A 24596-nucleotide genomic window follows, 5' to 3' on the forward strand; every position below is an offset into this window, starting at 1 on the left:
ATCAGCTTATTAAGCTGGATCAAAGAATTTCTATCTTGAAATAAAACATGCATGTAGTTTGGTATTTACTAAAACATCCACTTTTATGCTTTCTGAATATTTGTGTTTAATCTACACATCATGAATGGCATTCAAAACATAGTGGATTTTGTAATTGTTGGATTGGGTTCATCTGAGTAGCTCAGCATACTGATGTCAGTGAAAACATCTAAATAGTTCCAGGCTGGGTGTGTGATTGGGAAATATAATTTGAACCTCCATATTACAAATGAGATCAGACAAATAAGATTTAATGAATGTGTAATAAAAGCTTTGTCTAGATAAATAATATATGGATAAAAATTTTAGGTCTGGAGGACACACTTTAGGTCTAGATGAGTAAAATGTTTGGATAATTGACGTGTCGATAATCAGCATTTTCAGGTTCTATTACCCAATAAACTTTTTGCCCATCATTCATAAATTTCCATCACACTTTGTTTCCACTGTATAACTTTTGATTCATTCAAGATTAAGATATTTATGCAAATTGGTATCCTTATTAGCAGGTATTTTGGGTCCCAAATTAGGTCCTATCTTTAACGATGGTGTTGTTGTTCAGTATTATGAGTTTTCTGTTACATGCTCCTTTCCACTTTAAATTGGTTAAGCTGTATATCATTGCTGGAAGGTGTATTGTGTTCCACATTCAAGTTCTTGTCAGGGTCAAGGTCACTGGTCCATAGTTTAGGTCTCAGCCACATTTTCACATCTGCTGTATAAATTAAGAGCTGTTTAAGATGAAGGAGTGAATGAAATCTGGTATGCCTATCTGATTTTGCTAGGAAATGTGTTGCATTCAGGATTTGGGTCCGATTCTCAAAGTTAAAATCACGCACCAATATGTTAAGGTTTCTTTCATTTCTGCAGTGTATCATAAAAGCTATTTAAAGCACAGAAATAAACCTTGGTACACTTAAACTTATTCATTATTACAAGCAGAGTTTTAATGTCAACATCACTGATCATTTTGTATTTACCTCTTTTACTGTTAATGCCTTTTGAGATAAGACCATGAAACTTACAGTCCTGACATCGAGGTCGCATGTTATTACCATGGGGCTTTCAGAACATCATCATGGTAGGTAGGGGACAAAAATTCACTGAATTTTCTTTTTTATGATTAATTTTTTTAATTACAGATGTTCAACAGGGAAGCTGATAACATTGATTCTGTGACTAGCAGACATGCAAAATTCTTGGAATTTGGAGACCTTGGGGTACGTTAGCCATATGAATGTTTTGGTTCAAGAACTAATCTTTTTTTTTTCTTAATCATGGTTATATGAAAATTGTAATTGTGTGAAAAAAGGTTGGTTTCCAACTTGGTGCCTTGTATTGAAGTTTAGTTGTTCTTGCTGTTGGGTTTAATGCCATTTTTATGCACAAATTAGGCTATACATGGCGGTCAGTATTAATGGTGGAGGAAGAACCCGGGAAAACCCCAGAAAGAACCAAAGACCCACCAGAAGCTACTGGCATGCTTTCTCAGATACCTACATTGGCTGAATCCGAGACTCAAACCCACACATACAGAGGTGAGATGGCAGTGATCCGTAACGGAGAGCACTTTAGACCACTCCGCCACTCGGGGCCTCTTGAAGTTTAGTAACTGAATTCAAAGATGCATACATTGAAGCAGAAGATTGCAGCAGCTGCTTCTCATTATTTAGGATCATCAGAGAATAATTGGGTTTAAATAAGGAAATAGTGGATTTGGGTTTTAGTACAGCTTTGCTTGAAATTTGATTCTAAGTCTGGGATCTTTTATTACCTAATTAACATAAAAATTTTGAGCAATCTTGAATGATTTAGGCTGTATGTCAAGGCTTGCTTGATAATTTGTGCTGGATGTGCTGGATGAATGTATTGGAGGTTCCATTTCATGAATATAGTTCAATTTTAAAGCACTTTACTTAATTTAAAGGCAGTTTTAGCTTTAAGATCTTGATTTAACAACTGGTATTTACCTTTATTATAATTTGCACAATGCCTACAGGTCTAAAATATACATATTAATTTTCCCTGTTCAGAAAATGTTGGAACTTGTAACAGTTTGATTGCAATACAATATAATCTCTTTTATCCAAAACACATTGTTTGTACTCAGGATGTTGGATAAAGCTGACAAGGATTCAGTTTATGAATGGCTTTTAAGAAATTGTTCCCATTCATGGTATTGTATAAAAATGATTGTCTATCATTCACACAACTTTGAAATGTACTTGAATTTGAATAACTGCCCTGAAAATGCCTTGAATTTAAAAAATCATTTTTATTTTTAAAAAATTTAATTTGTTGAATTTTATCTATAATTGCTTGAATTCATCTAATGGGAATAGAAAACATAAATTTATTTAAAAAATGTTACTTAATTAAATTCAGAAATTTTGTATTTATGTATTTTTTCAAATGTAATAAATAATGAAAATGACCAAAAATTTTGTTGATCAAATGATAAATGACACACATTATCAGATGGAGCAGCATCCTTGTGCAATTGTCACAGGGTAATTGTTTTTTCTGTTCTTTTTTTCATCATTTCTTCTTATTTTGTATAGTGATAAAGTAACATATGAAGAAAATTTAATTTCTATTAGAACTAAATACTGTGAATGTCTTTGAAAGCTTCCTGAGAAAAAAGAACTTTACATGGCTGTATGAATCATGTTGTCATATAAAAAGAGGTTGGATAAATGAGATTTGAGTATTTTAAAAACTGAATTATTTATCACAGCAACATTTACAAACTTGTTTTGCCTGTTTGTGTTTTTAAGGCTTCTGGCAATTTCAGATATTTTGAAGTTTTGTGCCAGATGATTTTCAGTGTTTAAAGATATGATATTGTCACTGATTGTCTGTCTGGGTTCCTTCTGCAGAGTACAGTGGATGATGTGGAGTCCTTGTTTAAGAGACAGGAAGACTTGGAGAGCACACTCCAGGCACAAGATGAGAAACTGATAGCACTCAATGACCTGGCTGACAAACTGATTGCTCAAGGTCACCCAGATAGTGATAGGTTAGTATATTTTGAAGTCAGAATAGTGGGTGCATACATTATTTTTGTAGTCAAAAGAAGCACATTAAGAAATATAAAATCTATGTATCAAACTTACTTTTCTGAGAGAACTGTTGTATTCTTAGTTTAGTTATTAACCTGACTGTTTATCTATTTACCATGTTCGTATACCATATATATTTGCTTTTAAGCCGAGTCCATCAGTTGAACAAACAACATAGACCCTGATGTGCTGGTGCATTATGTAGTACCAGATCTGGGTCTTTGTTGTTTGCAGTTGGACATGACTTTTTATAAGCAAGTATATATGGTACAGTTACTCTACGAAATGTACTATGTATCTAATGACATGTTGATTTGGGACGGATTGTAAAGTGTGGAGTACAGTTTCAGTTACATAAACAGAATTGCATCCTGGTCTGATTCATATGATACACAGGAATTGTAGTTGCTCCATTGTTAGCATTAGACTGGTAATCCAATTATCATTGTTTCATGTCCAGACCTGTCTTGTTGTCTGCCATGGTGAGTCCTTGGGAAAGACATTTTCCATTTTCTTGGCATGATGTAGCCTATAATGTGTTGAAAATGTCATTAACAACCAACCAGCCAACCACCAATCATCATATACACACTGATGCCATTAGATATGTTGGATAAAATCTGACTGCCAGTTGAAAAAGCTTTAAAATCAAATGACTGTGAGTCATTCTTAAAAATATCTGTAATATCAGTGGCTTCATACTACACTGTAACACATCAGTCATCCATACTACAGTAATACATCAGTCATCCATACTACAGTAATACATCAGTCATCCATACTACAGTAATACATCAGTCATCCATACTACAGTAACACATCAGTCATCCATACTACAGTAATATGTCAGTCCTCCATACTTTATCAATCATCCATACTACAGTAACATGTCAATCATCCCTGCTTCAGTAACATGTAAATCAACCATACTACAGTAACACATCAATCATCCATACTACAGTAACATGTCAGTCATCCATGCTTCAGTAACATGTAAATCATCCATACTACAATAACACATCAGTCATCCATACTACAGTAACATGTCAGTCATCCAGACCCATTGTGAGACAAGGAGTTTGTGTCCAGATAATCTGTATTAACACATTTGGAATTTAAATTATGTGGGAGACATGGTGAAATTCTGTTTGACTGAACTCTTCAGATAATAGGCATTTTACTATGGTTTGATATTCAGATAAACAGAAGTCAAATTTATTTCAAGTACTAAATCAGAAATATCCTTCCTTTCAAACTAACATTACTTCCACAAGACCCCTGTACTGTTTGAAACTTTGATAAACCTAATAATCCAATTACTGAACCTCTAGTAACACATCCTAAATTGCCAGGATAATCCAGGTTCTTCTGTTCCGAATTTCCTAATTCTTGGCCTTGAAGAAAAAAACAGTAATTTTGCTTACATTCCAGTCTCATGACCAAATGATTAGCTCATCAGTTTGAGTACAAAGTAGATTTTTCCAGATGGATATTTGGAAGAAAGATACATTAATATCTGTCGTAAGGGAATACATTTGATATAAAGAACACCTGTTAATGAAGCACATTTCTAAGCATTGCCATTCTTTCACTTTGAAATTTAAGTGCTATAGTGAGGATACCAGACAATTACGGACAGTTGTGTGGTTTATTGAGTGGCCATTATAGACTCATACTGTATAGTGCCACATACGTTCTTTTACTATATTGTTTGTAATCCAGGATCAATGAGAGGAGAAATTACGTCCTGGAGCACCGCCAAAGAATCAAGGACAAAGCAGCAGCTAGACATGGAGACCTTCTTGGGTCTCTTGTTTTCCAGGAGTTCAAAAGGGATGCTGAAGAGGTAAACAGATACTTAAAATACCAGTGGAGATGTAAAGATTTAATTTGATTTTTAGAAATGAAACTGATGCTAATGATTACTGTTTTAAAAATCAAAATTGAAAGGCTTTCATTTTTAAGTTTTTAATAAATTTAGACTTGGCATATGGTGCAGAAAAGCTCACTTTGCAATGCCTGTTATCTGTTTTTGTTAACTTAGAGGTTTTACATTAATCACTGTAGACTTTTAGAAGTCTTGTTAATCAATTGGCTGTTGATAGTCACTTGTAGAATGACTTATATTAATTGAATGTATTCAACTTTAATCAAAAGCTTTTAAAACTCCAAAAGGAGTTCATAAGACAACATCTTCATAGTAAAATAGTGTTGTTACCCTTAACAAGTATTTAGTGGAGTTGTAAAGAACAAGGTATACAAAAAAACATGATAGATAGCAAGTAGGTAATGAAGCTGAGATAGGAAACAAAGAGCAATTTATTTAAAGATAGAAGGTAGAAAAGATTTTGCACCTGCTTTTCCTTGCTCATCACAAAGGCAAATCTAACTACTGTTATTGCAACCTATGGAGTCCCCAATTAACAAAACCCTCATCTTCCCATAAACTATTTTTTTAGCAGATTGCCCTCTTATCTTATAGAATGTAAATTCCAGTATGTAACTTGAGTAACTGTATTATTATTTACATAGACATCCTCTTGGCTATTAGACAGATTAAAGTAATTTTATTATCATTTGCATTGTCATCCCTTGGCTGTTAGACAAGTAAGAGTTTAACATTGTTTTTTCTGAGTTTATCGTGGTATAAACTGTCAGTTACCGATTCACACGGCAAATAATGCCCGAAGGGCATTATGTAAGCTGCGTGAGTTTGCAACTGACAGTTTATACCACGATAAACTCATAAAAAACGTTAAACTCTTATAATTGAAATTTCAATTATTCGTTATGTTATTTTGTTTGCATCATTAAAAAATAGAAATCTTAATTGAGCGTAGTAATACATGTTTGGGTTTTTTCTGTTATGTAGCTATATATAGCACTTGGGATTGTCCTGCTTGATCGTAATAAGTCATCATAATACCAGTCCTTCAACCAATCAATTATTTTTATAAAAAAATGTAAGAATGTTGTTTTCTTTTAATGCTTACTTTGTGTCTGCCTTCACTGGCAGTGTTTATCTTATGCTGTACATTGACTCTATTTATAGAAGTGGAAAAGTAGTTCTCCTTACAGTTCATACAGAAATGAACGCAATTCATTTTGATCATGTGGTAACATTCTGACCAATGGAAATGTTACTTTCCTGTACCAGCTACTTCCATTGCAATTATACAGAAGTAATTTTGTTATTATTTGCATTACCATCCTTTTTGGCTGTTAGACAAATCGAAGTAATTGAAGTAATTTTGTTATCTTTTGCATTTCCATCCTCATGGTTGTTAGACAAATTGAAGTATATTTTTGTATCATTTGCTTTGCAATCCTTTTTGGCTGTTAGACAAATTGAAGTAATTTTGTTATCATTTGCATTGCCATCCTCTTGACTGTTAGACAAAATGAAGTAATTTTGTTATCATTTACATTGTCATCCTCATGGTTGATAGACAAATTAAAGTAATTTTGTTATCATTTACATTGCCATCCTTATTAACTGTTAGACAAATTGAAGTAATTTTGTTATCATTTGCATTGCCATTCTCTTGGCTGTTAGACAAATTGAAGTAATTTTGTTATCATTTGCATTGTCATCCTCATGGTTGGTAGACAAATTGAAGTAATTTTGTTATCATTTGCATTGCCATCCTTATTGGCTGTTTGACAAATTGAAGTAATTTTGTTATCATTTGCATTGCCATCCATTTTGGCTGTTAAACAAATTGAAGTAATGTTTTTTTAATCATTTGCATTGCCATCCTTATTGGCTGTTTGACAAATTGAAGTAATTTTGTTATAATTTGTGTAGCTGTTCTTTTGGCTGTAAGACAAATTAAAGTCATTTTATCATTTGCATAGCTATCCTCATGGCTGTTAGACAAATTGAAGACGGCACAGGATGAATCATACCGCGATTTGAGTAATCTGCAAGAGAAGCTGAAGAAACACCAAGCCTTTGAATTGGAGTTGAAGGCCAATGCCGACCATTTGCAGCAACTGAATGTGGTATGGATATTGTCAGCATCAAACTTGAAATGATCTGACAACTAAGTTTGAAAACACTCTGACATCTCACATTTAAAAACGTTTTTTTGTTACAGACATCTCAAATGTGAATGAAGTATGTACTGTATACAGTCAGGCATCAATTAAATCATTGTATAGAGTCAGGCATCAATTAAATCATTGTATACAGTCTGACATCAATTAAATCATTGTATACAGTCTGACATCAATTAAATCATTGTATACAGTCTGACATCAATTAAATCATTGTATACAGTCAGGCATCAATTAAATCATTGTATACAGTCTGACATCAATTAAATCATTGTATACAGTCAGGCATCAATTAATCATTGTATACAGTCAGGCATCAATTAAATCATTGTATACAGTCAGGCATCAATTAAATCATTGTATACAGTCGGGCATCAATTAAATCATTGTATACAGTCTGACATCAATTAAATCATTGTATACAGTCAGGCATCAATTAAATCATTGTATACAGTCTGACATCAATTAAATCATTGTATACAGTCAGGCATCAATTAAATCATTGTATACAGTCAGGCATCAATTAAATCATTGTATACAGTCAGGCATCAATTAAATCCAACTGCAGAACACATACTGCTGCCAGGTTTGTCATCACATAATTGGCAGATCTGGATTTTTTGTAGTTTGTTTCAACTAATCATAGAACCCCCAAAAATTGACCCTGATCTGCCACTGTATTATGTGATAACACATTATTATACAAGTTTGTTTGCACTGTAAGTTCAAAGAAGTTACACAATTTAAACTTGATGTTTCAAGGACATGAAAGATAACATCATCTCTGAATTAAGGACCATTTACCTTTACATGGCATGGGACCGCAGATTGAACCTAAGTCAGGAAAGATAGAAACCAAGTGCATTACCACCACATGTTCCATGTCATTGATGAATAATAATACCTGTCTTTGGTCCTTTTGCTTTGTTTCAATTGAATTTGGAAAAGTCCCTTAAAACATTTCAGGATTAATCCTAATTAATAACTATTTCTGGATTAATCCTAATTAATAACTATTTCTGGATTAATCCTAATTAATAACTATCATGTTGGAATGTTTGTGTTACAGAGACACGATATCATTCAGTTAGACAGGCATGAAAAAATTGAAAAAGCAAAGTTGAAGAGGAGATGTGTGTATTCAAGACAGCCCATATTAGAAAATGTAGAATCAGCAGCATACATTGTTATTACATAAAAAAAATATTTGCTGTTTTTGAATATTAACTTTAGCAAGAAAACTGTTCAAATCATAATTCCAATAAGATTTTTGATTGACATTTTCAGCAAGGTAAGGGGATGATAGATGACAATCACCCCAAATCTAGTGAGATCCGTGACACCCTGGAAGACCTGGATGTTCAGTGGCAGGAACTCTCAGAAAAGTCCCAGGACAAGGGCAACAAGCTGAGACAGGCTGCCCAACAATACGCCCTCAACAAGGCGTTGGCTGATGCTCAGGTAAGCAAAGCATGATGGTAGGACAGTTAGTTCCTGCATGAGTATGAGTAACAAATTTAGACAGACTACCCAACAACATACCTTTAAGAAGGCATTGACTGGTTGATTGGTAAGCACAACACGGTGTTGGGGGGGGGGGACAGCTCCTGAGAAAGTCTAATGACAAAGGCTACAAACTAATCCAGTTATACTAGCAATATGCACTAAATAAACCATTTTATTGGTGCCCAGGTAATCACAACATACAAGTGCACAGCTCTTAGAAAGAATGAAGGACAACAACCACAACCCATGACAAACTACTTAATTATATATCTTTAACAAGCAGTGGCTTTGCTCTTTTAAGCACACCACAGCAAACAGCTTACAGAAAAAGGTAGCTAACTATGACTGGCTGCCCAACAATATGATGTCATCATAAGCATACCAAAGTAATAGTCAGTTCTCAGACAAGCTGCAGGACAGTGAAAGCAAACTGAAACAGTATGTCCATCAATATGCTCTCAACAGGATACAGACTGATGGCCCAAGTCAGGGCTGTGTCAACAGGATACTGACTGATGGCCCAAGTCAGGGTGGTGTCAACAGGATACTGACTGATGGGAGAGGTCAGTGCTGTGTCAACATTATACTTACTGATGGCTCAGTTCAGATCTGTGTCAACAGGATACTGACTGATGGCCCAAGTCAGGGCTGTACTAACATGATGCTGACTGATGGCCTAGGTCAGGGCTGTGTCAACAGGATACTGACTGATGGCCCATGTCAGGGCTTTTGCAACAGGATACTGAATGCTGGCCCAGGTCAGTGCTGTGTTAACATTATACTTACTGATGGCCCATTTCAGGGCTATGTCAACAGGATATGGACTGATGGCCAAAGTCTGGGCTGTGTCAACAGGATACTGACTGATGGCCCATGTCAGGTCTGTGTCAGCAGGCAATCATAATTTTCCAGATACACAAAAAGATGACTTTTTACATTTCAGGGCTGTTTTATACATGAAATAAGTATCTGCTGCTCATAAGCCAGCTTCTTTGACACACACACACACACACATATGCATAGATTACTTTATGAAAAGAATCTGATTGTACAGAATGGAAGCAAAAGCACAGAATAATGGACAGTGTTGATCATCTTTGCTCTATATAACTGTTTTTAAGTTTCAATACTTTTTAAAAAAGAAGAGAATGAATAGATTTTATGTGAAACTATTATTTCATGGTTCTCGTAATTCAATAAAAAATTACAAAGGGTATGACATATCATTGTAAGTCCTTTTTTAAATTTTGATTATAATTGCATTCATCAGAGTACACCATATCTTTGCTAGTGCAATAAAAATAGCTGGTCAATGCATTATTTAACCAAATTTCTGTTTGTTTCTCTGTCACCTTGTAGCATTGGAACCCGATCTGTTTCATTGCACTGAAAATAGGACTGGCTTTTTTTCTCACCTATATTGGTAAATGTTAAAACAAGTATTCCTATATGCAGCACAATGTTTGTGATGATCAAAATAGTAAATTCTGTTTTTCTTGTTATAAGTCCAGTACAAATAGGGGTATAACATAGCACCTTGTGTTGCGAAAACATGTTTTCTGTACAAACCATGTTTAGTTATTCTTGTAACATACATAAAATATAGAATACGCATGATATACTGTTTTTGTACAATAGGACAAACTGGATGAGATGGAGAAGTCAGTGGCCAGTCAAGATGTAGGCTCGGATCTTAGAGGAGTCAAGGAATTACTCAAGAAACATCAGGTAAGCAACTTAATTTTGATCTTCCTTAGCTTTCCATTCTACGAGATAACAGGACAAATTATTTAACGAATATCTTACCCGCGCATTCTTTGAAAACTTAAAAGACAATATTTCTTTAGGATTAGATTTATAGTCTGAATATTTTTCAGATTTGCTAATTGATAAGATATATTTTTTAATGTGGGAAGCATATTGTAACTTTGTATGCTTACATTTGCCATTATTGAGATAATAATGCTAGGGGAAAAATCAGTTGATATGCCTGATTGCTTGGATGTAAAAAGTGATTGGAAAGTTCAGTTTTATATATTTTTATACCCAAAGATAAAAATGCTAGATTTTTTAGCTATATTTTGATAAAATTGGTAGATATTGGTCAGTTTATCAATTCATCCTTCCATCTTTTTGTCTGTCTGCTTATCTACCTGTCTAAATGTAGTAGCTGCTTGACTTCTCATGACGATGGTATGTACCTATCTGTAGATGTGATGTAGATGATGATGCATTAGAACTTTAGACTTATTCCTGTATTTGTCTCTCTAGGGTCTGGAGAATGACCTTGGAGTGCTTGCTGACCAGATTCAGAGCATTGTATCCCAAGGTCAGGCTTTGGCCAATGCTGGTCATTTTGACAAAGCTGGCATCCTGAAAGCTGTGGACAATTTCAACAAGAGGTGAGCATGATTTCTGAGTCCTCAGTAATACCACATTCAGCAATCTATGCCATTTAGGGATAACTAGATAAACACCAAACTTGGTATATGGACTTTGCAGGTCATGGGGTTATGGTGGGTTGGTGATATTATCATGGATAAAATTTATCCAGTTTTCTGGTCACAAACTCTGAGAGTCAAGATCTTAGAATAAACTGCCATTATAATTAATTGAACAAGGATTGTGAAGTCAGAATTTTACGTGACCTACCATTTATTGCAGCATAAACAGTAATATAAAAGTAAGATAGAATTAACCCATTACCTCATACAACCGTCTTTGGACGCCTCTACAAAAGTCGCATCGAAGCGACTTTTGACGCTTCTACAAAAGTCCCATAGAAGCGCCTTTTGACATCTGCTGTAAACATCAGCCATTTTACGCCGGTTTTCGTAGCGCCACCTTCGGGGAAAACCCCTTATTAGATACTACATTCATTTCTGTGAATGACAATTACGTCAGATCACATGGTCACTGTTTATGTACTGGTCGATATCTGCTATTTAAAGTAACTGGGTCGTAATCTCCACTCACCAAAATGGCGGTCGCGGATTTCATTCAGTACTTAAGAAGTTTTCATGATTAGAATCAAAATTATCAAAGATTCAATAACCTAGGTAAAGGCTATGATATTGATATAGGCTGCAATTAGTTTTTATAAATTATCAAATTTAGATGACTTAGTGATGTAGACACAGATGAAAAACTTGTAAATTTCGAGTATGAGAAATGGCAGCTCTACGGTTGGTCACATGGCCTCACTGACATGACGGTGAACGAATTCTCTCCAGATTTTAAAGCACATAACAAATTCTTCCGTGATAAATAATTACACAGCTATAACAATCGGACTTTACTCTTAAATTGTTCCACATGTAATAGATGTGTACCAAAAATGTAAAATGGTTAAAATTGCTGTTAAATGTAACATACACTACATTGCTTAATAGTTCACAGGCAAGCTATGCATATGCGGTCAACTAGGTAACCTGTGTTCTATGTATAGCGAGCTGCACTTTGTCACTATGCTCTATGAGGTAAAGGGTTAACTAGTTTCCACTGCAGCATAAATAGTAATAGTAAAGTTAGATGTAATCAACAAGTTTAAATTGCAGCATTAGTGGTATTGTGTTCTTGTTCATACACCCCATGAGGATTTCATAGGATCAGTCAGGCTTTCATATGATCAGTCAGGGTTTGATAGAGTCAGTCAGGATTTCGCAGGATTATTCAGGGTTTCACATGATCAGGTGGGATTTAAAAGTATCAGTTGGGGTTTGATAGGATCAATCGAGATTTCTCAGGATTATCCAGGGATTAATCACAGGATCAGTCAAGGTTTCACTAGATCAATTTATTTTCTTCTACTTTACTTTTTGACCATTTCAAACAGTACCCACAAATATTACCTCAAAATAGGACCCCCAAATAGTACCCCCACACACCTTTATGTATTCCTTCTCCAGAACTTTTGTAGTAAGCATAGTCATTTGCTATGACACCCCATCATTGACAACTCAGTTTTTTTCTACACTGTCCAGATTTGAGCAGCTGAAACCAGCTGTGAAGCAAAGAAAACAAAAGCTCCATGATTCATTGCAGTACCACCAACTTCGATTCGATGCTGATGAGGAGTTACAGTGGATCAAAGAGAGACTTCCTGCCGCAGCCTCTACAGAGTATGGCAAAAGTCTTGTTGATGCACAGAACCTGCAGAAGAAACATCAGGTATTGGAATAATAGAAGCTTTCATATGCATCAGTGTAGGATAGGAGTATTCCTCGAGAGGGTCATGAATTTGTCTTGACACATTGCTTTGCTGAGTGTTTGATGCAAAATTTTGATCCTGTCCTTTCTGTAAGTCTGGTCCACTATAGCGGGTAGTATGTGTCCTTTATGAATGTCTGGTCCACTGTAGCGGGTAGTATGTGTCCTTTCTGTAAGTCTGGTCCACTGTAGCGGGTAGTATGTGTCCTTTATGAATGTCTGGTCTACTGTAGCAGGTAGTATGTGTCCTTTATGAATGTCTGGTCCACTGTAGCGGGTAGTATGTGTCCTTTATGAATGTCTGGTCTACTGTAGCAGGTAGTATGTGTCCTTTATGAATGTCTGGTCCACTGTAGCGGGTAGTATGTGTCCTTTATGAATGTCTGGTCCACTGTAGCAGGTAGTATGTGTCCTTTATGAATGTCTGGTCTACTGTAGCGGGTAGTATGTGTCCTTTATGAATGTCTGGTCTACTGTAGCAAGTAGTATGTGTCCTTTATGAATGTCTGGTCCACTGTAGCGGGTAGTATGTGTCCTTTATGAATGTCTGGTCTACTGTAGCAGGTAGTATGTGTCCTTTATGAATGTTTGGTCCACTGTAGCAGGTAGTATGTGTCCTTTATGAATGTCTGGTCCACTGTAGCAGGTAGTATGTGTCCTTTATGAATGTTTGGTCCACTGTAGCAGGTAGTATGTGTCCTTTATGAATGTCTGGTCCACTGTAGCGGGTAGTATGTGTCCTTTATGAATGTTTGGTCTACAGTGGCAGGTAGTATGTGTCCTTTATGAATGTCTGGTCCACTGTAGCAAGTAGTATGTGTCCTTTATGAATGTCTGGTCCACTGTAGCGGGTAGTATGTGTCCTTTATGAATGTCTGGTCCACTGTAGCAGGTAGTATGTGTCCTTTATGAATGTCTGGTCTACAGTAGCGGGTAGTATGTGTCCTTTATGAATGTCTGGTCCACTGTAGCAAGTAGTATGTGTCCTTTATGAATGTCTGGTCTACTGTAGCGGGTAGTATGTGTCCTTTATGAATGTCTGGTCCACTGTAGCGGGTAGTATGTGTCCTTTATGAATGTCTGGTCCACTGTAGCGGGTAGTATGTGTCCTTTATGAATGTCTGGTCCACTGTAGCGGGTAGTATGTGTCCTTTATGAATGTCTGGTCTACTGTAGCGGGTAGTATGTGTCCTTTATGAATGTCTGGTCCACTGTAGCAGGTAGTATGTGTCCTTTATGAATGTCTGGTCCACTGTAGCAGGTAGTATGTGTCCTTTATGAATGTTTGGTCCACTGTAGCAGGTAGTATGTGTCCTTTATGAATGTCTAGTCCACTGTAGCAAGTAGTATGTGTCCTTTATGAATGTCTGGTCCACTGTGGCAGGTAGTATGTGTCCTTTATGAATGTTTGGTCCACTGTAGCAAGTAGTATGTGTCCTTTATGAATGTCTGGTCCACTGTAGTGGGTAGTATGTGTCCTTTATGAATGTCTGGTCCACTGAAGCAAGTAGTATGTGTCCTTTATGAATGTTTGTTCCACTGTAGCAGGTAGTATGTGTCCTTTATGAATGTCTGGTCCACTGTAGCGGGTAGTATGTGTCCTTTATGAATGTTTGGTCCACTGTAGCAGGTAGTATGTGTCCTTTATGAATGTCTGGTCCACTGTAGCAGGTAGTATGTGTCCTTTATGAATGTCTGGTCTACTGTAGCGGGTAGTATGTGTCCTTTATGAATGTCTGGTCTACTGTAGCAGGTAGTATGTGTCCTTTATGAATGTTTGGTCTACTGTAGCGGGTAGTATGTGTCCTTTATGAATGTCTGGTCCACTGTAGCGGGTAGTATGTGTCCTTTATGAATGTCTGGTCCACTGTAGCGGGTAGTATGTGTCCTTTATGAATGTCTGGTGCACTGTAGCAGGTAGTATGTGTCCTTTATGAATGTCTGGTCCACTGTAGCAAGTAGTATGTGTCCTTTATGAATGTCTGGTCCACTGTAGCAGGTAGTATGTGTCCTTTATGAATGTCTGGTGCACTGTAGCAGGTAGTATGTGTCCTTTATGAATGTCTGGTCCACTGTAGCAAGTAGTATGTGTCCTTTATGAATGTCTGGTCCACTGTAGCAGGTAGTATGTGTCCTTTATGAATGTCTGGTCCACTGTAGCGGGTAGTATGTGTCCTTTATGAATGTCTGGTCCACTGTAGCGGGTAGTATGTGTCCTTCATGAATGTCTGGTCCACTGTAGCAGGTAGTATGTGTCCTTTATGAATGTTTGGTCCACTGTAGCAGGTAGTATGTGTCCTTTATGAATGTTTGGTCCACTGTAGCAGGTAGTATGTGTCCTTTATGAATGTCTGGTCCACTGTAGCAAGTAGTATGTGTCCTTTATGAATGTCTGGTCCACTGTGGCAGGTAGTATGTGTCCTTTATGAATGTCTGGTCTACTGTAGCGGGTAGTATGTGTCCTTTATGAATGTCTGGTCCACTGTAGCAAGTAGTATGTGTCCTTTATGAATGTCTGGTCCACTGTAGCAAGTAGTATGTGTCCTTTATGAATGTCTGGTCTACTGTAGCGGGTAGTATGTGTCCTTTATGAATGTCTGGTGCACTGTAGCGGGTAGTATGTGTCCTTTATGAATGTCTGGTCTACTGTGGCAGGTAGTATGTGTCCTTTATGAATGTCTGGTCTACTGTAGCGGGTAGTATGTGTCCTTTATGAATGTCTGGTCCACTGTAGCAAGTAGTATGTGTCCTTTATGAATGTCTGGTCCACTGTAGCGGGTAGTATGTGTCCTTTATGAATGTCTGGTCCACTGTAGCAAGTAGTGTGTGTCCTTTATGAATGTCTGGTCCACTGTAGCGGGTAGTATGTGTCCTTTATGAATGTCTGGTCCACTGTGGCAGGTAGTATGTGTCCTTTATGAATGTCTGGTCCACTGAAGCAAGTAGTATGTGTCCTTTATGAATGTTTGGTCCACTGTAGCAGGTAGTATGTGTCCTTTATGAATGTCTGGTCCACTGTAGCGGGTAGTATGTGTCCTTTATGAATGTTTGGTCCACTGTAGCAGGTAGTATGTGTCCTTTATGAATGTCTGGTCCACTGTAGCGGGTAGTATGTGTCCTTTATGAATGTCTGGTCCACTGTAGCGGGTAGTATGTGTCCTTTATGAATGTCTGGTCTACTGTAGCGGGTAGTATGTGTCCTTTATGAATGTCTGGTCTACTGTAGCAGGTAGTATGTGTCCTTTATGAATGTTTGGTCTACTGTAGCGGGTAGTATGTGTCCTTTATGAATGTCTGGTCCACTGTAGCGGGTAGTATGTGTCCTTTATGAATGTCTGGTCCACTGTAGCGGGTAGTATGTGTCCTTTATGAATGTCTGGTCCACTGTAGCAGGTAGTATGTGTCCTTTATGAATGTCTGGTCCACTGTAGCAAGTAGTATGTGTCCTTTATGAATGTCTGGTCCACTGTAGCAGGTAGTATGTGTCCTTTATGAATGTTTGGTCCACTGTAGCAGGTAGTATGTGTCCTTTATGAATGTTTGGTCCACTGTAGCAGGTAGTATGTGTCCTTTATGAATGTCTGGTCCACTGTAGCAAGTAGTATGTGTCCTTTATGAATGTCTGGTCCACTGTAGCGGGTAGTATGTGTCCTTTATGAATGTCTGGTCCACTGTAGCGGGTAGTATGTGTCCTTTATGAATGTCTGGTCTACTGTAGCGGGTAGTATGTGTTCTTTATGAATGTCTGGTCTACTGTAGCAGGTAGTATGTGTCCTTTATGAATGTTTGGTCTACTGTAGCGGGTAGTATGTGTCCTTTATGAATGTCTGGTCCACTGTAGCGGGTAGTATGTGTCCTTTATGAATGTCTGGTCCACTGTAGCGGGTAGTATGTGTCCTTTATGAATGTCTGGTCCACTGTAGCAGGTAGTATGTGTCCTTTATGAATGTCTGGTCCACTGTAGCAAGTAGTATGTGTCCTTTATGAATGTCTGGTCCACTGTAGCAGGTAGTATGTGTCCTTTATGAATGTTTGGTCCACTGTAGCAGGTAGTATGTGTCCTTTATGAATGTTTGGTCCACTGTAGCAGGTAGTATGTGTCCTTTATGAATGTCTGGTCCACTGTAGCAAGTAGTATGTGTCCTTTATGAATGTCTGGTCCACTGTGGCAGGTAGTATGTGTGCTTTATGAATGTCTGATCTACTGTAGCGGGTAGTATGTGTCCTTTATGAATGTCTGGTCCACTGTAGCGGGTAGTATGTGTCCTTTATGAATGTCTGGTCCACTGTAGCGGGTAGTATGTGTCCTTTATGAATGTCTGGTCCACTGTAGCAGGTAGTATGTGTCCTTTATGAATGTCTGGTCCACTGTAGCGGGTAGTATGTGTCCTTTATGAATGTCTTGTCCACTGTAGCGGGTAGTATGTGTCCTTCATGAATGTCTGGTCCACTGTAGCAGGTAGTATGTGTCCTTCATGAATGTTTGGTCCACTGTAGCAGGTAGTATGTGTCCTTTATGAATGTTTGGTCCACTGTAGCAGGTAGTATGTGTCCTTTATGAATGTTTGATCCACTGTAGCAGGTAGTATGTGTCCTTTATGAATGTCTGGTCCACTGTAGCAAGTAGTATGTGTCCTTTATGAATGTCTGGTCCACTGTGGCAGGTAGTATGTGTCCTTTATGAATGTCTGGTCTACTGTAGCAGGTAGTATGTGTCCTTTATGAATGTCTGGTCCACTGTAGCAAGTAGTATGTGTCCTTTATGAATGTCTGGTCCACTGTAGCAAGTAGTATGTGTCCTTTATGAATGTCTGGTCCACTGTAGCGGGTAGTATGTGTCCTTTATGAATGTCTGGTCCACTGTAGCGGGTAGTATGTGTCCTTTATGAATGTCTGGTCTACTGTAGCAGGTAGTATGTGTCCTTTATGAATGTCTGGTCTACTGTAGCAGGTAGTATGTGTCCTTTATGAATGTCTGGTCCACTGTAGCAAGTAGTATGTGTCCTTTATGAATGTCTGGTCCACTGTAGCGGGTAGTATGTGTCCTTTATGAATGTCTGGTCCACTGTAGCAAGTAGTATGTGTCCTTTATGAATGTCTGGTCTACTGTAGCAGGTAGTATGTGTCCTTTATGAATGTCTGGTCCACTGTAGCGGGTAGTATGTGTCCTTTATGAATGTTTGGTCCACTGTGGTGGGTAGTATGTGTCCTTTATGAATGTCTGGTCCACTGTAGCGGGTAGTATGTGTCCTTTATGAATGTCTGGTCCACTGTAGCAGATAGTATATGTCCTTTATGAATGTCTGGTCCACTGTAGCGGGTAGTATGTGTCCTTTATGAATGTTTGGTCCACTGTAGCAAGTAGTATGTGTCCTTTATGAATGTCTGGTCCACTGTGGTGAGTAGTATGTGTCCTTTATGAATGTCTGGTCCACTGTAGCGGGTAGTATGTGTCCTTTATGAATGTCTGGTCCACTGTAGCGAGTAGTATGTGTCCTTTATGAATGTCTGGTCCACTGTAGCGGGTAGTATGTGTCCTTTATGAATGTTTGGTCTACTGTAGCGGGTAGTATGTGTCCTTTATGAATGTCTGGTCCACTGTAGCGGGTAGTATGTGTCCTTTATGAATGTCTGGTCCACTGTAGCAGGTAGTATGTGTCCTTTATGAATGTCTGGTCCACTGTAGCAGGTAGTATGTGTCCTTTATGAATGTCTGGTCCACTGTAGCAGGTAGTATGTGTCCTTTATGAATGTCTGGTCCACTGTAGCCGATATTGCACATCCTTTGTGCAAGTCCAACACACTGTAGATGGTATTCAGACACAGTTAGATGTAAGAGCCATTAGTGGTGTCAGCATGGACAATGATACAATTTTGTTGCAGGAAGGATAAATCGGAGCATAATTAGCCAGCAAGACTAATAGAATCATCCCCTTGTATGTGGGCAGAGTATGGAAATATAACTTGAAGAGATAACATTATTGTCAGTGACTAGGCTAGCAAAGTCCTCGGTACAAATCTTACTTCCCAGTTGTAAAATTTCCCTATTGACATGGTTTGCTAAGTCTCAGGTACAAATCTGACTCCCCAAGGATTAGATTTCCCTACTGGCAAGGCTTGCTAAGTCTCAGGTATGAATCTGACTCACCAAGGATTAGATTTCCCTATTGACAAGGATTGCTATGTCCCTGCTACAAATCTTACTTCCCATTTGTTAGATTTCCCTGTTGACAAGGTTTTCAAAGTCTTAGGTACAAATCTTGCTTCCCAACTGTTAGACTTCCCTATTGACAAGGCTTGCTAAGTCCCAGGTACAAATCTTACTTCCCAGCTGTTAGATTTCCCTATTGACAAGGCTTGCTATGTCCCAGGTTCAAATCTTACTACTCAAGGATTAGATTTCCCTATTAACAATGCTTGCTAAGTCCCAGGTGCAAATCTTATGCCCCAAGGATTTGATTTTCCTATTGACAAGGCTTGCTAAGTCCCAGGTACAAATCTTACTTCCCAAGGATTAGATTTCCCTATTGATGAGGCTTGCTAAGTCCCAGGTACAAATCTTACTTCCCAAGGATTAGATTTCCCTATTGATGAGGCTTGCTATGTCCCAGGTACAAATCTTACTTCCAAAATGTTAGATGTCCCTATTGACAAGGCTTGCTATGTCCCAGGTACAAATCTGACTCCCAAAGGGTTAGATTTCCCTATTGACAAGGCATGCTAAGTCACAGGTACTAATCTTACTTCTGGAAAGTCAGATCTTGATGTCTTGTCCACAGGTGAGGAAGATTATTTATCTTGCTCAATATGTGCTTTTTTCCCCTGCAAAAACATTATAAATAGAAACAGTGTACAATTTGTGCATCACATCAATACATTATATAATAAATTCCTTAGTTTTATTTAGCTAGCCTCCAGGATCTTCTTTATGACAGTATGCATTTCCCATTCAGCTGTGGGATGCTATACTTTAACTACCAAAATTATGCCTGTTGAGGTGAGCACTACACTCACCTGACAACATTGCAGGAGAATAGCTCCCAAAATTATGCCTGATTAGGTGTGCACTATACTCACCTGACAACACTGCAGAAGAACAGTTCCCAAAGTTATGCTGATTCAGGTGAGCACTATACTCACCTGACAACGCTGCAGGAGAACAGTTCCCAAAATTATGCCCATTCTAGTGAGCACTATACTCATCTGGCAGTACTGCAGGAGAACAGTTCCCAAAGGAAAAGGCAATAATATGATACATGCATTGATGACATCAATTAGTTAATGATGTCAAATTAATAGCACATAAACCTATTTAACTGTTGGATAAGATAGATCTATCTGGCTTGTGGGAATATTAAGAAAATATTTCCAGTGTGCAAGAAATGGTTGTCCATGGCATCTGTGTTAAGTAACTGTATGCAAATTACATACATTAAAAAATTATTGAGAAAGATGACTTTTCAACATCACATTGCAGAAACTTGAGTTGGAGATGAATGGACACCAGCCAATCATTGAGAAGGTGCTGGCCCGTGGAGACAAACTGATGGAAGAACGCCATGTGAATGCCAAACCGATCAAGGACAAGTGCCAGGAAGTGCAGGTGTCCTGGGATGACCTACTTAACAAGGCCAAAATCCGCAGAAAGAACCTTGACCTATCGGTGCAGATTCAGAAGGCAAGCTTTGGATCTGAAAAGATCTTAAATAAATATGCTTTTCTTATTTCATGTTCGAAACAGTATATAATAGGCAATCCAGACTATTTGCTTGTTCTTTTAAGGAGAAAATATGCATTCTCTCATCGTTATGTATTAGTGAGACATACAAAATGCATAACTATATTTTCTCTAGTAATATCACAAACTGTTTCCAAATGTCAAAGGCACAGATCTGGAATTGCCTAATGTACTGTAAGATCAGGGTTTACTCTGTTTCAAATCATAGGTATGACAAATACCATAAAACCAGATCTGCTGGTGCTTTCTGTGATCAGATCATAGTCTATGTTGTTCACATTTGTTTGTTAATGATGGTAAAATATGGTATTTACTCTGCAGCAGTACAAGTTAGGTTACACTAATCTACCATTGTAACTATCTTTAATGATGCATACTTTATAATGAGTATACTATTTAATATCCTGGACTGTTTTAAAAGTAAAATAGGCAACAAAAGAATACAGTAATGGTCTTCTATGGGTTTACATTTTTACCATTTGGTAGATACTACATAGATAAATATTTTGTTTCTTTTATCTTTTAGTATCTGTCCGAGGTTGCAGAGATAGAAAACTGGATCAATGACAAGTTGGCCCTGGCTTCCAGCACTGATTATGGCAAAGATGAAAATGCTGCAGACAGACTCATGGCCAAAAATAAGGTATTGATGCCTCCAATGATCAAGTTCAGAAGTCTCTAGTGTTTATAAATATCATGAAAGTGCGGCATTGAATCAGAACACATTCCATAGCCATTTATAGCATTCAGTCAGAGAATGAGAGAATGCATTGAACAGTTCCTGAAAAGCTGAAAAAAAATTAAATTGTAGTTATTGTTTTTAATGAAATATAAAAGAAGTTGGAAAGTTATTCTCATGAATTTTATGATAGTGATCAGTGTTAAACCAAGAGGCATACACTGTAATTCACTTGTTGCCATGGAAACCATAAGAATTGCTGACTTTAAGAGCTCATAAAAGACTCTGAAAGACTAATGGAAATGATAATAAGAAAAGAGGGTAAATCTTTTATTTAACATTTATTGCAAGGTTCTGGAGACAGATGTGCAGACTTATCAAGGCATTGTTAATGGACTTGGGAAGGAGGCACAGAGACTTTTCAAGATCGGGTGTCAGGACCCAGCAGCTCTACGCAAAACTCAGGTAAGTCAACAAAGTGGACTTTAATCCACACTAGTCATCCTTTCTTTTGAATGCTATGCTGTACAGTATGTTTGACTTTTTTGATGGGAGAAATTTCAGGTGTTTAAAAGTAACTGAATTGTGAACCAACTTTTCCACCATGAAGGGCTTATTAGTATGTATGAAATAATATAATTGTATTCCAGTCCAGAAATTACATAATAAAATGACTTTCTATATTGATTGTCTTTATTACCTCTACTTCATAAGATGTTTTCGTAGTGTTTTGCATCAAACATTTTTGTATGTTATTTATTTTCATTCTCATGAGATTTCCTGTCATTTATAATTTTAGATTTTGCCCAACGAGCAGGTAAAGCTCTTTGAACATGTTATCCAATATGTTACATTTACTTCCATCTCCCAGTGCTTATTGCAAATCATGTACAGTGATGCCTCCTGAATAAGGACTGCATTTATTGAAATATCATCTGTAAAACAATTTAATGAAACTGATTTCTTTGATTATTCTTTGAAATAATTATTAGATTATCCAGTACAAAAGAATTGTTGGATTCAGTGTACATGTTTTTACAAAGCACTAATTACTCTTCTCAATACAAGAAAGAACTATTAGGTTCTTTGAGAACTACAGGAACTTGAAGAACTTTCAGATTTATGGAGCAAATAGTTCATGCACCTGTCACACAATAACTCGTTATTAGTGGGGTCCTTAAACATTGACCACAATATAAGAGGGCATGAGACAGTGAGGGAAACAAATTTTTATTAACATTAATGGGGGTGAAAGTGGTGCTAGCAACATACGTTGAATGAAAATTATAATTTTCTTTGTCTTACACAAATATTCATTCAGTGGATTTGAATACTAGTGGATGTTAGATCGTAAGAAGTTAAATGAAGCTAGTAAATTGATAACATTTTTAATACAAATCAAGTTGACATGCAGCACTCACAAATTTGTATATCAGTAAATCTGAGTTGTCTCCCTCTTATTATTACCCACATGTATCCATTTTAAGTAAGTACAAAATGAACTCGTAGCTCATAAACTAGTGGATCCAACACATTAATATTTTTGCACTGGTTAATTTTTCAAGATTTTTAAATGTCACTACATATTTGTTGATCACACATGAAAATGATTAAATTCTGCTACATGTTATTTGTACTAATAAACACAGGCGGTTGAAAAACACTTCATCTAGTGAGAAAAAAAAATATATCAATACATTCAAAAAGAAAGGAAAATCAGAAATATGTATGGTTCATAAGCTTGTGTATCAAAGACCATTGTGTTCCCAACAGCTCACAAAATAATGCCAGCATTTAGCTAGGTTCTTGTTGAAATGTTTGCTGGCATTTATCTGACACCTGATTGTCACTTCCACAGTTAAATAGATGAGGGCATAATGAGGGTTACATTAAAACCTAAGTTAATGGTAAAGTTATAACAAATTTAATTAACAAAACTTCTTTAATTGGCATTTAGTTTATAAAGTGTTGCCACCAGTAGTCATAATTTCATCATATATTGTGGTATTTATTGTAAAAATATTTGTATTCATGGAAATAATATAAATGTATGATTTCTTATTCAGATTTGCACATTTAATGATGACTTCAAATTTCCACCTACTGACCGCTATTTTTAGTGACAAAATTAGGGACATATCAAACATTCGTTTAATCAAGATATTTTAATATTAAGCAAGTAGGATCATATTTCTGTCCTTTTCTTTAAGAAAATGTAATCAACTCTTGTCTGCCCATTACAGCATAGTTTCGAAAATTCCCCATGCATGTTAAAATGAATGAGCAGTAATATATCTAGGTCTTATATTTGGGGTTAACTATTATCTCGTAATATTTGCATGTATTTCTTGAGTAAATATTTATCAAATTGAAAAGTATGTGTTTACTTTAAATATTCCTCCATCTATTACATTCCCATATGACATTAATGTTATGAAGGACAGCTCTGCAACTGCTTGAATCCAGTAATACTCTTCTCATATCCCGGCAGCTAGAGGCAGTCAGCTTGGTGGTGCCAATTGTGTCCATGCTACACCATTCTAATATGTTTCCTGTAGGTACAATTGAAAAGGTTATTTCAAGAGATGACTGCACATTCACTATTGTCAAGGAAGTTCCTCTTACCTCTCCCCTTCAGTGGGCATAAGTCCCCCTGCATGCCCATGAATCCTTCTGGATGCTCACAAGTCCCCCTACATGCCAATAAGTCCCCCTGCATGCCCAAGCATGGCCTATGAAACTGGTCTAGTGTATTTTTCTTACCAGCCATCATTACCTCATGACATCATCCTAGTTGGTGATTTTTCAGTTCAACCTTTGATTGGCTGTGCATACCAAGCCATAGGAGATCAGTCTTTCCAATGGAAAATACATGTAAGACGTCAAATCCCACAACAATGATCCATACAGGGACTGGTATAACCAATCTGTTTTGCAGGCCAGTCAACTGCAAAGATTGGCTTTAGCCTTCAGCAGGGCATACAGTATTGGTTGCCTGGCAACCAGTACATTTGGCAGGCTCAATATTATTGGTGTATCCGGTGGAAAAATACTGACTGAGACATAAAATGATAATACTAATACTTTCATCCCACTTGGATTGATGAGCATGTACATGAAAGAATTGCTGGACAAGGACAACACAGCAGTGATCGCAGGAAAATGTTTGATCGAATTATACCATGGAGAGGACAAAATTCAATTTATAGGCTGCAGTAAATTTATTGGATTTTGATGCTATTTGAATGCACGCTGTCTCAGTGTGCAAGCGAGAACTATAAAATCAAGGTTCGATAGATGTTGG

The 24596-nt window shown here is 37.2% G+C and overlaps 1 protein-coding gene across 4 annotated transcripts in view; it reads left to right on the forward strand.

Annotated features, from left to right (window-relative positions):
- LOC149804849 (spectrin beta chain, non-erythrocytic 5-like) overlaps positions 1-24596 on the forward strand; it is a 338094-nt gene that overhangs the window by 192836 nt on the left and 120662 nt on the right. For all 4 annotated transcript variants that reach the window (XR_016416849.1, XM_089945259.1, XM_089945279.1 and 1 more), the window contains exons 33-43: positions 1182-1259; positions 2919-3058; positions 4824-4947; positions 6960-7106; positions 8448-8621; positions 10305-10394; positions 10938-11068; positions 12650-12836; positions 20353-20553; positions 21140-21256; positions 21644-21757. Coding sequence is in view for 3 of the 4 variants with exons in the window: in XM_089945259.1 (XP_089801385.1) it covers positions 1182-1259; positions 2919-3058; positions 4824-4947; positions 6960-7106; positions 8448-8621; positions 10305-10394; positions 10938-11068; positions 12650-12836; positions 20353-20553; positions 21140-21256; positions 21644-21757 (1503 nt within the window). In the remaining variant the exon portion in view is untranslated. The remainder of the gene's footprint in view (positions 1-1181; positions 1260-2918; positions 3059-4823; positions 4948-6959; positions 7107-8447; positions 8622-10304; positions 10395-10937; positions 11069-12649; positions 12837-20352; positions 20554-21139; positions 21257-21643; positions 21758-24596) is intronic.

Source organism: Sinohyriopsis cumingii, chromosome 2 (genome assembly GCF_028554795.1).
Source record: "Sinohyriopsis cumingii isolate HCF-2022 chromosome 2, ASM2855479v2, whole genome shotgun sequence".
In the NCBI taxonomy this organism is placed as follows: domain Eukaryota; kingdom Metazoa; phylum Mollusca; class Bivalvia; order Unionida; family Unionidae; genus Sinohyriopsis; species Sinohyriopsis cumingii.